Source organism: Neomonachus schauinslandi, chromosome 11 (assembly GCF_002201575.2).
Source record: "Neomonachus schauinslandi chromosome 11, ASM220157v2, whole genome shotgun sequence".
Classification (NCBI taxonomy): Eukaryota; Metazoa; Chordata; class Mammalia; order Carnivora; family Phocidae; genus Neomonachus; species Neomonachus schauinslandi.
This window is the reverse complement of record NC_058413.1, coordinates 56,324,076-56,339,994: the sequence shown is the minus strand read 5'-3', so window position 1 is coordinate 56,339,994 and position 15,919 is coordinate 56,324,076. Positions and strand designations below refer to the sequence as shown.

General features: G+C 42.4%; 1 protein-coding gene across 4 annotated transcripts in view; it reads right to left on the bottom strand.

The window, feature by feature from the left end:
* Window positions 1-13,625, bottom strand: part of ACER3 (alkaline ceramidase 3) — a 164,011-nt gene extending 150,386 nt beyond the window's left edge. For 3 of the 4 annotated variants that reach the window (XM_021704731.1, XM_021704732.2, XM_044919738.1), the window contains exon 1: window positions 13,414-13,625. In XM_021704731.1, coding sequence (XP_021560406.1) covers window positions 13,414-13,516 — 103 coding nt within the window. In that variant the 5' untranslated portion in view covers window positions 13,517-13,625. The remainder of the gene's footprint in view (window positions 1-13,413) is intronic. The other variant, XM_021704733.2, reaches the window with a different exon arrangement.
* Between the last annotated feature and the right edge of the window lie 2,294 nt (window positions 13,626-15,919).

The following is a 15,919-nucleotide window of genomic DNA, read 5'->3' as shown; positions in this document are numbered from 1 at the left end:
GATGATGAGTATATTCATCATGAGTGGTGATGGGTTCACGGGAGTACATCTGTCAAAATTTAGCAAATCATACAATGTAAATATGTATAGTTTTTTTGCACTGCAAAGGAAACCATCAACAAAATGAAAAGGCAACCTAATAATGAAAGAAGATATTTGCAAAAGATACATCTTTTTTTTTTTTTTTAAGATTTTATTTATTTGACAGAGACACAGTGAGAAAGGGAACACAAGCGGGGGCAGGGGGATGGGAGAGGAAGAAGCAGGCTTCCCGCTGAGCGATGCGAGGCTCGATCCCAGGACCCTGGGATCATGACCTGAGTCGAAGGCAGACACTTAACAACTGAGCCACCCAGGCGCCCCTGCAAAAGATATATCTGATAAGGGGTTAATATCCAAAATATATTTAAAAACTCATACAACACCCCAAAACCCCCCAAACAATCCAATTAAAAATGGGCAGAAGACCTGAATAGACATTTCTCCAAAGAAGACATACAGATGGCCAAAAGATGCATAAAAAGATGCTCAACATCACTAACCATCAGAGAAATACAAATCAAAACCACAATGAGATTATCACCTTACACCAGAGTGGCTAATATCAGAAAGACAAATAACAAATGTCGGTGAGGATGTAGAGAAAAGGGAACCCTGATTGTACTCTTGGTAGGAATGTAAATTGGTGCAGCCACTACAGAAAACAGTATGTTATTTCCTCCAAAAATTAAAAATAGAAATGCCATAAAATCCAGTAATTCTACTTCTGGGTAGAGAAAGAAAATGAAAAAACTTATTTTTTTTTTTAAGATTTTATTTACTTATTTGCCAGAGATAGAGCGAGAGCGAGAGAGAGAGCAAGCGCACAAGCAGGGGGGAGCGGCAGGCAGAAGAAGCAGGCTCGCTGCTGAGCAAGAAGCCCGATGCAGGATTAGATCCCAGGACCCTGGGATCATGACCTGAGCCAAAGGCAGACGCTTAACCGACTGAGCCACATAGGCGTCCCATGAAAAAAACTATTTTAAAAAGATATATGCACCCCTCTGTTTATTGCAGCATTTACAATAGTCAAGATAATGGAAGCAACCCAAGTATCCATTGAAGGATGAATGGATAAATAGATGTGGTACACACACACACACACACACACACACACACACAGACAATGAATAAATAAATAAATAAACTTAGCCATAAGCAAGAATGAAATCTTGCCATTCTTGACACCATGGATAGACCTAGAGAGAGGGTATTATGCTAAGTAGAATAAGTCAGACAAAGACAAATACCATATGATTTCACTTATATGGAAAACCTAAAAAACAAACAAAACAGATAGAAACAGACTCATAAATACTGAGAACACTGGTAGTTGCCAGAGGGGAAGAGGATGGGGGAATGGATGAAATAGTTGAATAAGATTAAGAGGTACAAACTTCCAGTTTTAAAATAAATAAATCATGGGGATGAGAAAAGTACAGCCTAGAGAATTACACTTAAAATCCAACATTTAGGGGCGCCTGGGTGGCTCAGTCAGTTGCGGGTCTGACTCTTGGTTTCGGCTCAGGTTGAGATCAATCTCAGGGTCCTGAGATCAAGCCCTGCGACAGGCTCCACGCTCAGCCTGGAATCTGCCTGAGATTACCTCTCCTTCTCCCTCTGCCCCTCCTGCTCGTTTTCTCTCCCTCTCTCTCTCTCAAATAAATAAATCTTTTTTCAAAAGTCCAACATTTATATATATTTATATATATGTCATGAAATACTTGTCAGATAGATAGATAGATAAAAGAACTAGAACAAACCAGTAGCTTCCAAACCATTAGAGGGGAGAAGGGAAAAAAAAAAACCTATCACCACCAAAAGGAGGTAAGAAATATAGGAGATGTTGAATAAAAAGCACTAAAAAGGATGGAAATAAATAAAAATATATCAGTAATCACAGTAAATCAGTAATCTGAGAAAGAAAATGCGACTGAATCTTACTGTAATAACTTTGTATGGTGACAAATGGCAACTACACTTTTCATGATAAGCATTTCATAATATATATAAATGTAGAATCACTACATTGTACACATGAAACTAATATAATACTGTATGTCAACTATATACTTCAATTAAAAAAAATCCTTCAAGGTAACAGATTTTTTTTAATGGGCAAAAGACACTTCACGAAAGAAGATACGGGAAAGTTCAAGAAGCAATGAAAATGTGCTCAATATCTTTATTCATCAGGTAAATGCTAATTAAAACCACAATGAGAGGGGCTCCTGGGTGGCTCAGTTGGTTAAGGCCTGCCTTCAGCTTGGGTCATGGTCTCAGGGTCCTGGGTTTAGGCCCCTCGATCAGGCTCCCTGCCCAACGGGGAGACTGCTTCTCTTCTCCCTCTACCCCCACTCTCCCTTTGCCCAATCCCCCTCCCCCGATCGTGCTCTGTCTCTCTCTCTCTCAAATAAATAAATAAAATCTTTAAACACAAATACACACACACAATGAGATACCACTACACATAGTCCAGGGTGGATAAAATTTCAAAAAGAGTAACAGCAAATATTGTTGAGGATATGGAGCACCCAAAACTTCTATGATAAAATGATACATCACTTTGGAAAAAAAGTGTTGCAGTCCCTTAAAAAACTAACACAAACCAACTCTATAACCTGACAATGCCACTCCTAGGAATTTACCCAAGAAAGATGAAAATATATGTCCATGAAAAGATTTATATAAAAATGTTCATAGGTTTGGAGTGCCTGGGTGGCTCAGTCGTTAAGCGTCTGCCTTCGGCTCAGGTCATGATCCCGGGGTCCTGGGATAGAGCCCCGCATTGGGCTCCCTGCTCCGTGGGAAGCCTGCTTTTCCCTCTACCAGTCCCTCTGCTTGTGTTCCCTCTCTTGCTATGTCTCTCTCTGTCAAATAAATAAAATCTTTAAAAAAATAAAAATGTTCATAAGTTTATTCATAATAGCCAAAAACTGGAAACAGTCCTGGTGTCCAGGAATAAGACAATGGATAAACAAACTGTACTATATTCATACAGTGGAATACTACTCAGCAATAAAAAGGAACAAACTATTGGGGCACCTGGCTGGCTTGGTTGGTAGAGCATCTGACTCCTGGTCCTGGGACTGTGGGTTTGAGCCCCACGCTGGGTATGGAGATAACTTAAAAATAAAAAAACCTTTGGGGTGCCTGGGTGGCTCAGTCAGTTAAGCATCTGTCCTCAGCTCAGGTCATAATCGCAGGGTCCTAGGAACGAGCCCTGCATTGGGTTCGCTGATCAGCAAGGAGCCTGCTTCTCCCTCTCCCTCTACCATTCCCCCTGCTTGTGTTCTCTCACTCTCTTTGTCAAATAAAATAAAATCTTAAAAAAATTTAAAAATTAAAAAATTAAATAAATCTTTAAAAGATTTGTTTAAATTTTAAAAATTAAAAAGGAACAAACTACTGATACAACAGCATGGTTAAATCTCATTTCTCAAAAGCATAAATCTTTTTTTTGTTTGTTTTTACTCAATTCTTACACAAGCATGAATCTTAAACGGATTAATAAAAATTTTATATCTTTTCAATTTTAACTTTTAATACAGTAAATACCAAAAGATTTAACTCACAAAGCTCTTCAGGGTCCTCAATAATTTTCAAATATATAAAGGAGGACATGAGACCAAAAAACGTGAGAACTTCTGATCTACTAAAAGGTGAATATGGGCATGCCCTACAATTTAACCATTACACTATTCAACAGATACACAAACTCTTTTTTTTTTTTTTTATTTGAGAGAGAGAGAATGAGAGAGAGCATGAGAAGGAGGAGGGTCAGAGGGAGAAGCAGACTCCCTGCCGAGCAGGGAGCCCGACGTGGGACTCGATCCCGGTACTCCAGGATCATGACCTGAGCCGAAGGCAGTCGCTTAACCAACTGAGCCACCCAGGCGCCCCCAGATACACAAACTCTTAATTTGTGTGTACTAGAATATGTACAAGAGGGTTATAACGTTTGTAATAGCAAAAACCTGAAAACATCCAATAACTGAAGAACGGATAAATCAATATATTCATACAGTAGAATTCTAAACAGGAAAAATAAATGAACTATATCTAAACCCATCAACAGAGATAATTCTTGGGATTATGGATGATACATATTTGACCACAATGAGTGAAAAAAGCAAGTTGAAAAATAAATACACAGTACAATTCCACTTATATAAAATATAAAACAAGCAAACCTAAACAGTGTATTTTTAGAAATGCACAGGGTAAAAAGCTAGGAAATGACAAACACTAAATTAAGGATAGTGGTTATCTCTGGAGAAAAAGGAAGATGGGATGAGGGAAAGGCACAGAGGGGGCTAAAAGTTTATTTAATGAATGCTCTTAACCACAGAACAGTCCTCCTTTATCAATGTCATAATTCTCTTCAATTGTCAAGCTTTAAGTTGGACATTTTTTTTAAAGATTTTATTAGAGAGAGAGCGTGCACACACTCGACGTATAAGTGGGGGGAGGCGCAGAGTGAGAGGGAGAAGCAGACTCCCTGCTGAGCAGGGAGCCCAAGATGCGAGATGCGGGGCACAATCCCAGGACCCTGGGATCATGACCTGAGCCGAAGGCAGACACTTAAGTGACTGAGCCACCCAGGTACCCCTAAGTTGGACATTTCTAGAGTAGTGAAAGAACAGAGAACATCCATCTGATTGGCAAAACTAACTAAATGAACTCCAGTGATCAAATGGATATCAGACAACAAAACGAGACTGTCCTCCTGTCTGCTTTAACGAGACTGTCCTCCTGTCTGCTTTAAAAAGGGGGTGGGGAGAGGTGGGGGAGGGATTGCTACCCAGCAGGTCAAATAGCCTCAAACCATATTTCATTTTGCGAAGACTATCTTTTTTTTTAAGATTTTATTTGTTCTACAGAGAGAGACACAGCGAGAGAGGGAACACAAGCAGGGGGAGTGGGAGAGGGAGAAGCAGGCTTCCTGCCGAGCAGGGAGCCTGATGCGGGGCTGGATCCCAGGACCCTGGGATCGTGACCTGAGCCGAAGGCAGACGCCCAATGACTGAGCCACCCAGGCTCCCCTTTGTGAAGACTATCTTACCTAGAATGTCTCCTTATCATTTTGTAGAAATAAATGAATTCCAGTCATAAAAATTTTTACAGCAGTATCAAGATTTTAACATGCACAATTTTAGAGGTCTGTTTTGTTTTCTGAGTCCATTCAGTCTTTCCTCTTGCTGTTAAATGCAGCTTGCTCTGAAAAGTTAAAGAACTTTAAGATGGGAGTCCACACCTATAATGAGTCAAAGATTTTTCCAGTCACGCAACTGAATTATTTCAACCTTAAAGTACTTATTTATTTTCATTGGGTAAAATGCCTCTTTTGAGTCTTATGAGTGCATTATAGGGATAAATAAAATGATGCTTATAAAAATTCTTCGAAATTTTCAGAGAGAGGGCCTATATTAAACTTTATTATTATTTTTAAAGTTTCATCCTCTAAGAATAAAATGTATGGGTAATTTGGCATACTCTGAGTTTACACAACAGGAAATCAAAATTGCTCAAAACTCAACTTTAGACTATTTAGAGGGACTATTACTCTCTCCCTCTATTTCAGTTACTTATTGCTGAATAACAAACCACCCCCAAACTTCATGGCTTTAAAAAGCAATTTATTATTATCTCTCATGGGAAGAACACAAGCAATGAAAAGTGCACCAAAATATAAATGTAATACATAAACGGTCTGTTTTGGCTAGAGTACAGTATACGCAAGGAAAGCAGGAATTATAGGGAAAAGGAGGAACAAAGACTGAAGAGTTTAGAATACAGTGGATCACACAATGAGTTAAAAAACTATGTAACTACTAGAAAGGCAAAAATTAAAGACACACCAAATGTTAGTGAGGGAGTGGATGAAATGCTGTAAATGTAAAACACTACAATCACTTTGAGAAAAGGTCTGGCAGTTTTTAATAAAATTGAACACACAACTACCCTCTGACTCAGTTATTCCAATCCTGAGTATCTACCTATGAGAAATGAAAATATATATCCACAAGAAGACCTGTGCAAGAACGTTCATAGCAGCTTTATTTATAATTGCCAAAACCTGAAAAAGCCAGGTGTTCAGCAATAGGAAAACTGATAAACTATGGTATATTCATATAATGGAATACTACTCAGCAATAAAAAGGAACTATCAAAACATGCAACAACATCAATGAAATCTCAAAAACCACATGCTGAGTGAAAGAAGTCTTATACCAAACAGTAAATACTGTATGATTTCACTTATATTCAGTTTTAGAACAGACACATCTAATCTATGGTGGGGGGAAAAAAATCAGAACAGTGGCCACCCTAGAGAGAAGGGGAAGGTGGCGGTGAGGATTAACAGGGAAGGGGCATGAGGAACTTTCTTGATAGTAAAGTTCCATATTCTAATAGAGGTTTTGGTTACACAAATGTATGCATTTCTCAAAATACTGAGAATATACCATAAGATCTGTGCATAACATCAAATATAAATTTTACATCCAAAAAAAACCCACAAAGAATTGATCCTTAAGGGTGCCTTGGTGGCTCAGTCAGTTAAGCATCTGCCTTCAGCTCAGGTCATGATCCCAGAGTCCTAGGATCGAGTCCGCATCAGGCTCCCTGCTCAGCAGGGAGTCTGCTTCTCCCTCTCCCTCTATCCCTCCCTCCTGGTCGTGCTCTCTCTCTCTCTCAAATAAATAAATAAAATCTTCAAAAAAAAAGAACTGAACTTTAACTGATGATATGCATGTTGAAGGATTTAGGGGAAAATGTACAGATGTCTGCAATTTACTTTGAAATGTATCAAAAGATAAAATGAATTGATAGAAGAATGGATAAATGGACAGACATGCAATAAAACAAGCATAGGGGTGCCCGGGTGGCTCAGTCAGTTAAGCAGCTGCCTTCGGCTCAGGTCATGATCCCAGGGTCCTGCTTCTCCCTCTCCCTCTGCCTGCCGCTCTCCCTGCTTGTGCTCTGTCAAATAAATAAATAAAACCTTTAAGAAAAAAAGTGTAAAACGAGCATAATAAAATGTTAAAATAGAATCTAGGCAATAGGTGAACAGATATTCACTGCAAAATTCTTGCTGTTGTGAAAATATTCATTTAAAAAAAAAAAAAAGGAGTTTTCGTGCCATGTTAGAATTTGGCCTTTATCCTTCAGTTAATAGAAAGTCCTCGAAGGGAGGGGCACCTGGGTGACTCAGTCTGTTAAGTGTCTGACTCCTAATTTCTTCGGCTCAGGTCACGATCTCAGAGTTGTGAGATCGAGCCCTGCGTCAGGCTCCGCACTCAGTCGAGAGTCTGCTTCTCTCTCTCCCTCTGCTCCTTCCCCCTGTTGCACACATGCACGCTCTCTCTCTCAAATGACTAATCTTTAAAAAAAAAAGTGCTCCAAGGGAAACAGAAGTACCTAACTCTGTAAGGAGTAATCACTCAAGGCTTAAAGAGGTATCCACTGAGAGAATGTAGCTACAAATGACAAGGGAACATCATGTGCAAAAGCAATCCCACTGTAAACATCTAAAAATTCTGGTATATTCTCAATATATTCAAACAATGAAAGAAAGAATGAAAGGGAGGAAAAGAAAAGAGAGGAAAGGTCCGTTAAAGTGAGGAGTCAAGTAAGTCAAGAAGGAAACCTCCCCCAAAAAAGTTTAACCTTCCCCCCACCCTCCCCAAACTCAGTGGTGGCTCGTAAGGCCTTTCAACTGACTGGATGAGGCCCACCCACGTCACTGAGAGTAATCTTTACTTAAAGTCAACTGATTGTAGATGTTGACCACATTTATAAAATACCTTCACAGAAACACCTAGATTAGTATTTGATTAAATTAATGGATACAACGGCCTAGCCAAGTTCACACATAAAACTAACCATCACAGATGAGGAGGCCACAACTATAACACAGCATGATTTACTTTTTAGACTTATTTTGACTAGATTTCAGTTCAACTAGTATTTATTGAGCACCTTGTATTTGCCAAGCACTTCACCTCACTGCACTTTCACACGTATCTTGCCATTTAATTCTTATAACCCTCTTGGATATCATTATTCTCATGTTATAGAAAATAAACTGATACAAAGAATGATTAAGTGATTTGCCCAAAGTCACAACATTCAACTGAGCAAAGTTCAAATAGAAATCTTGATTCTGGCTCCAAGTCATTATACCATGACCTTTCCCTACAATAAATATGTAGGACTTTTGTGTCACTATTAACTGCTTCTGCTGTCTCTTTTGGGCTCTACCATTTTGCTGGGTCCTAAAATGTTTCTCCATCCCTCTACTTCTTTTAAAATGCTCTTCTGCACTACTGAAAACTCTCCAGGTCAGGTTTCTTTCCCCACTAATGGGGAAACAGTTGGCAAAGGGACAGGGTAAACCCAAAATCAAAGGAACAACTTAAAAATTTAACCTGAGATAATAGTGCACTGGGCAAGACTTTCATTTTTTTAAAGATTTATTTATTTGTCAGAAAGAGAGACAGAGAGGCAGGCAGGGTTAGGAGAAGCAGGCTCTCTGTTGAGGAAGGAGCCCAATGCAGGACTAGATCCCAGGACCCTAGGATCATGACCCAAGCCGAAGGCAGACGCTTAACCGACTGTGCCACCCAAGCGCCCAAGACTTTCATTTAAATATTCACTATTCTATGTATTCTGGCTTAGTAAAGTTCCCCAAATTACCATCTGAGGTATTCGTTCTTCTTATTTACCCAGATACCAATTACTGTTCCATTAAAAAAAAAAAATCTATCATTTCTTCCAATATGTGCTACCAAATGACAATTCTTCCTAGTTAGTATCTTGGACAACACGGGTAAAAACTAAGTCAAGATGAGACTTCAAAATGCTCTTTGCCTTCAAGTATTACTAAGCTCTAATGACTAACTATAGACCTAAGTGTGAAAAGTGGCTTGAGGCGCTCCTTGGTGGTGCAGTCAGTTAAGCATCCAACTCTGGATGTCGGCTCAGGTCGTGATCTCCAGTTTGTGAGATTGAATCCCGCATCAGGCTCTGCGCTCAGTGGAGAGTCTGCCTGAGATTCTCTCTGTCCCTCTCCCTCTGCCCCTCACCCCCGCTTGCACACTCACTCTCTAAAAATAAATAAGTAAATAAAATCTTTAAAAAAAAAATCAAGGCAAAAACTGTTGGTGATTATTCACTGCACTCTGTTATTCAGTTCATGTACAGACAGCCAAGTGTGTAGCTGAGTTGCCTCTTTGTCTCCTGGTGATGAACGTATGTGATATTTTACAAAAATGAATAAGCAAAATAGGGAAAGAGCCAACAATGCTGAAAGTGTATCAAAGAAACAAAAAGTGATAATATTGGAAGTGAAATTCCAATCAAACATAAACAAAGTTATCAAAGAAATAGCTGACAATGACAATGTTGACTGCTGCCATTCAAGGGACTCTAGATATACAGCTGGAGGAACTTAGTAAAGGCAAACTTATCAACATAAATGAAAAAAGTGGTTGTGAGAAAAGGATGAAGATGGACCGGAAGAAGTAACTACAGCAAAAAAACTCTGCATTAGAAGAACTCTCAGAGATATTTCACAATACTGAAAGTGCAAAGAGTAAAATGTTGAAACTGAACCAAACTTAGGAGTATGACAATTCATGAAGGCATAGAAAAATTACTCATTCCATATCATATGTTATATGACAAGAAAGCCAGCACCGTTCAAACTACTCTTGATCAGTTCTTATATAAAGAAATAACACATTTTAATTCTCAATGTTTTTAATGTTTTAAATTACAGTGTACTAAATAACAGTTTTGCTATTTTTTCATTTCTCTATATATGTTTATAACCAACAATAAGAGGGTTTATGGTATTTGACAAAGAAATTTGAAGGTCACAGAACAATTTTAACTTTTCCCATTGATTATTAAGACTACTTTGCCAGGTTTTAACTTGCATGGTCACTACCATAAAGAGTGAGGACTGCCTGTACCTATAACTTCTGCCACACCAAGGAACATATTATTTCACAATTATAATTAAGAGGAAAAACTCTACGTTTTCCCCTGTCCTTACAATCTGATCAAACAAAAAAACAATTTGGAAAAAAAAAAAGAAGAATTTGAACTGATCTTGGGTGATATTAAAAAGGCAGATTTTCAGGTATTTCAGTGACTCAGAACTGCTGCCACATCTGAACATGCAATTCCGGAAACTCATCTTTTTATTATTCAAAATATACATAGCCCAGGGCTAAAAGATAGGATTCTTGAACAATTATTCAATTTGTCCTTTGTGATAGTGTACTATCTCACCTGTCCTCATACCTTGCATGCAGGGACAAAAGGATGAAAGTGTGATAGAATATGGCATATAGTAGCTTTAGAATCAGACCTCAACCTGAATACTATCTCTACACCACATTTTGCAGCCTTAGGTAAAAAAATCAAAGAGGGGCACCTGGATGGCTCAGTCAGTTGAACGACAGACTCTTGATTTCTTGGAAGGGCTCAGGTTATGATCTCAGGGTCTGAGATTGAGCACCCCCATTCCAAGCTCAACAGGGAGTCTGCTTAGGATTCTCTCTCTCTCCCTCCCCCTCTGCCCCTCCCCCATCCCCACATGCAAGTGAGCACTCACTTGATCTCTGTCTCTTTCACGCTCTCTCTCTAAATAATAAATCAATCTTTAAAAGGAAAAAAAGAATGAAAGAGAGAAGATAGATGAAGTGCTTAGCAAAGTGTGGTACACAGTAAGCACTTAGATATGGCTATTATCTCCATTATTATCTTTAATATTTCTATCATTAATGTAAATATTATAAGAATGATAAAACTACATTTTTTTCCAAAGATTTTTTATTTATTTATTTGACAGAGAGAGAGAGAGACAGCATGAGAGGGAACACAAGCAGGGGGAGTAGGAGAGGGAAAAAGCAGGCTTCCCGCGGAGCAAGGAGCCTGATGCGGGGCTCGATCCTGGGCTTAATCCCAGGACCCTGAGATCATGACCTGAGCCAAAGGCAGAAGCTTAATGACTGAGCCACCCAGGCGCCCCTTAAACACACCATTATTAACCAGCATATTTTTGGAAGATCAAGTTCTCTTACTCCAAAATATGACATATACCCACTGCCTCCTGGATAAGAAGACTTGACCTCAACTTCCTCCCAATGATTTTCTCCCAAGGTACATGTGCAAAGGACAACCAACATTCACTTACCCTCTTCTTGCACCCCCTGATTCCTATGTCAAAAGCCTCCCTGCAGTCTGCTCAGTTTCCTCCTCTGAGGACGGTAAGACCAAAAGCCATTTCCCATTTCTCAGAGCTATCTGGCAGAACAGTAGTATCTTGCACTCTCATAAGTCACATGACTTAACTGTCAAGTTTTCTCTTGATTCTAATCCTTGGTTCTAAACTAAGAGCCATTATTACCTATATCCACCCATAAATATGCAAAGGACCTAAAGGCCAACTAAAGCCAATCCCTTTTTTTTTTTTTTTTTTTTTTTTAAAGATTTTATTTATTTATTTGAGAGAGAGAGAACGAGAGACAGAGAGCACGAGAGGTAGAGGGCAGAGGGGGAAGCAGACCCCCCGCTGAGCAGGGAGCCTGATGTGGGACTCGATCCCGGGACTCCAGGATCATGACCTGAGCCGAAGGCAGTCGCTTAACCAACTGAGCCACCCAGGCGCCCAAGCCAATCCCTTTTTTTACTAAACAATTCTCCATAAAAAATTCATGTGAGTTAGTTGAGCAATGTCTGTTTGAACACTTTCAGTGACCTCTAGCTCTCCTCAATCCATCCGATGATTCTTTGGTTTAAAAGTTCCCTTATGTTGAAGCAAAATCTCTCCCCTTACAGTTAGTTTCCACCCATACACTCTAATTCCACATTCTAGAGAAATCCAGAAAGTTTAACTGCTCTATATGACAGCCCATCCAAAATTTGAGGACCCCTGAGTTTCTCTTTTCCATGTTACACACTTCCAATTCAGAAAGCATGGTTTTAAGTCTCTTCCTCTCATGGACCTTCCCTGGACCACGTATGGGCTTGCCAACATGATCTAACAGCAAATTGGTATAGCGCTTCCTTGCCAACATTTGGGCTGCCAAGTAATTACACTACAAATGATCCCTTTGCCCATATACTTCCATTACTATGTAAAAATTATTACTCTAGTAGTTCTGGATAAGTGACTCTCAGCCTAAATCATGGTTTAAAAGGAATGGTTTAAAGTCTTGAACACTACTAAGAGTTCCGTGGTTTTTTGTTTTTGTTTTTTTAATTTAGTCAATTACTGTGAAAAGAATAAGGTAGGATCAGCTGGCATGAAACTCTTGCCTCTTTCTTACAAAGCCAAACAAATGCCTGGGGAAAGGACCCAACAATGGGTAGGTTAGCAAAGAAGAGTTGCTTCCTGTCCTGAGAAAGTGGATCCAATTAAAAGAAGAAACAGCCAAAAAAATCCTCTGTACTTTGTCAGAAGCAGATAGGTACCCAAAGAAGGATCAAACATTGTGCTCTCAAAACTTAACCAAAGTAAACTGCATTAAAAAAAAAGTGGCAGATTTTCCCTGTGCTCCCCTAGCCTAATGGAATAAGACACACACACACACACACACCCACACACCCAGGGGGAAACTGGGGCCTGTCAGGGGCAGCACCTGGAGAAGGATGTCCTCAGAGGGTGCAATCAGTGGAAGTAGTGCCCTCAGATGAACCCTAACCCTTAGGTAGTCGTAAAGGAGGCAGAGTGGCGCAGGGACTTGGTCCCTTGTGCTCTTGAGAGCCTGGCACCTTCCCTGGAGGTGACCGAAGAGGTCCGACGAGAACAGACAAAGAGGAAGGGAAAGATCTGGGAGTTTTCATGGTTGGGGTAAGACTAAGCTAGGACCTGTTCCTTTCTCCTGTGCCCTTAGGCCGGAGGGGGTGGCAGCGACAGTAGGAGCAGGTGTCCCGGGCCCTCATTCTAACGAGCCGAGTCCTCCACTCTCCCAACCTCCTCTTGGGCCGCCCCAGCCTGCCCCACTCCTCCCCTCCGACAGGAATTCCCATCCCAGCCCTACCCTTCAGGCCTCCCCTCAGGTCCAGCGGGGGTTCCCCACTTCTCTTCCATTCCCCCAAACTCAACCCCCCAAACCGTCCAGACCCCGGCACGCCTCACCCGACACACTGGATTCCCCCCATCCGCTCCCCTCCTCGGCAGCGCTCCCATTCCTGCCCCCAGACCAGGGCTCCCCACTCCACCTCCCCGGCCAGGCCTGGTGCCTCCCCTGGCTGCCAGGTCCGCCCTCCGCCTTCCTCACGCGGCGTCTCCCCTCAGACCGGCGCCCTCCCTCCCTGCCTCCCGCCTCAGGCCCGGGCGCTGGCGCCCGCACTCACAGAACTCGGCGATGTACCAGGTCACCGCGTAGTTCTCCTCGCACCAGTCCAGCGTGGACGTCGTGGGACCCCAGTAGCCCTCGCGGTCCGCGGCCGGAGCCATCTCGCACGCTACCGCTGCCGCCGCCGCCGCCGCCCAGGCGCTCCTCCGCTCGCTGCGCTCGGCTCCGCAGGCTCCCAGGCCGGCTCTGGCCCTGCTCGCGCGCTCGCCGCACGCCCTCCCCGAGGGGCGGAGCCGGCGCCGTCAGCGGCAGTGCCCGGGGGGAGACCCCGCCCACCGGCGCCGCCAGGCCGCCCGAGCCCTGCCGGCGCCCCGCCCATCCCGAGGGCGCTGGGGTTTCCCTCGGCCCCTTTCTTCCCAGGGAAGGGCTGTGATCTGGCCGCGGGGGCGATAGTTCCCCGGGCTGCTTGTCCCGCTCAGCCACACCGCTGGCTGTAGGTCCGGGGCTCCTGATAAGCCTGAGGCTGCTCTCTGTCTGGACGTGTCTGAGCCTCTATCTCTGTGTCTGTGTGCGTGGTTTGATATTTAACTTGGGCGGGGTGGGTTGAAGCCTTCGACAAGCTCTGGCTTGATAAAACCTGTGCAAAGATGCACTTCAGTGTCTTCCTTTGAGGGGAGGCCTCAAACGGAGCCCGGAAACAGAACTCTCCCAGCCCTGGGGAATTCTAGGGAATAGTGATTTTCTGATAAAGGTATAGGTAAGTGTCTCTCGGGAACAAAGGGAAAGGGCAACAGCCCTGGAGGAAAAAAAAAAAAAAAAAAAAGGAGGGGAGTTGAAATCCTATAAAAGAATGCAGCCAAAACACTAAAGCAGAGCTGCTTCAGTTTGGGCTTCCAATCCCAAAGGTTTCCACAGGCTACCTATAATTTTACTCTACTCTCCAGGCAACCAACAGCCTCCCCTACTTCCAGCCTCAAGACTCTTAATACTACACTGTGCGGCCGGAGGGATCTTTAAAAAAACACAAATGCAACCGTTCCTGCCCTTGTGTAGTGTTCAACGACACGAACTCTTCCCTAGCTCAGAATGTGCTGGGGCCATTCCCGTCTCAGCCATTCCCATCTTTGTCCCTGCTGTTCAGCTGGGACTGCCTTCCTCTCTTCTCCATTTGGCTAACTCCCACTGGCCCTTTAAAATCCAGCATCCTGGGCGCCTGGGTGGCTCAGTCGGTTGAGCAGGTTGAGCATCTGCCTTCCGCTGGGGTCCTGATGGCAGGGTGCTCAGCGGGGAGTCTACTGCTCCCTCTGCCTGCCGCTCCCCTGCTTATGCTCTCTCTCAAAAATAAATAAAATCTTTAAAAATAAAAAAAATCCAGCTTCCTGAAGCACTTCTAATTGTCACCCCCAAAAGCTCCCTTGCCCTTTGTTCATAACCTCTAGTGATACATCCTGATAAGAAAGCTTGCTGTTCATTCTTTATGGTCAAGGCACCCAGGACTCCGCCTGACCAAGCAGTTTGAAATGAAGATTATAGTTAAGGATGATACAATTGCTATTTTCTAAAGGAACTAGTTAGGGGCGCCTGGGTGGCTCAGTTGTTGGGCGTCTGCCTTCAGCTCAGGTCATGATCCCAGAATCCTGGGATCGAGCCCACGTTGGGCTCCCTGATCAGCAGGAGGCCTGCTTCTCCCTCTCCCACTCCCCCTGCTTGTGTTCCCTCTCTCGCTGTCTCTCTGTCAAACAAATAAACAGAATCTTAAAAAATAAATAAATAAATAAAAGAACTAGTCAGATAAGGTGCAATCACAGGTAAAAGACAAAACAAGGGGAGATGTGCCCACAGCCTCTCGGCAAAGTGACCCTAGCGGATGGTAGATGCAAAATCTTTACTTTCAGGGTGCTGAACCTAGGAATAGAGGCAGTATGTATTAATAGAAATAGCAGGATATCCGAAAATTTTCTTTCCAATAGCAGACATTGAGCTTCTGCTATGTACCTGGCCCTTGGCTGGGTGCTGGAACACACTGAAGTGAATAGGAAAAATCCAAGAGGGCCAGTCTCCAGAGAAATAAAAGTCATTGAAGTGTGGGAAAACTTCTATTCCTAAGCATTTTTAAAAGCTCAACCTCTAAAATGTTTTGTGTATGTTTTTAATGTGTATAATAATCATGTATATATAAGTTATAAATGAATAAATATACATATATTTGTATATTCAAATTGAACCTGCAGAAATACATACTCAAAAGTGATTTGCTGGAGTTGGAGTGCCTGGCTGGCTCAGTCAGTAGAGCATGCGAGTCTTGATCTTGGGGTTGTGAGTTCAAGCCCCATGTTAGGTGTAGAGTTTACTTAGAAAGAAAATCTTAAAAAGAAAAACGTGGGCGCCTGGGTGGCTCAGTTGGTTAAGCAACTGCCTTCGGCTCAGGTCATGATCCTGGAGTCCCAGGATCGAGTCCCGCATCAGGCTCCCTGCTCAGCAGGGAGTCTGCTTCTCCTTCTGACCTTCCCCCCTCTCATGCTCTCTCTCTATCTCATTCTCTCTCTCAAATAAATAAATAAAAT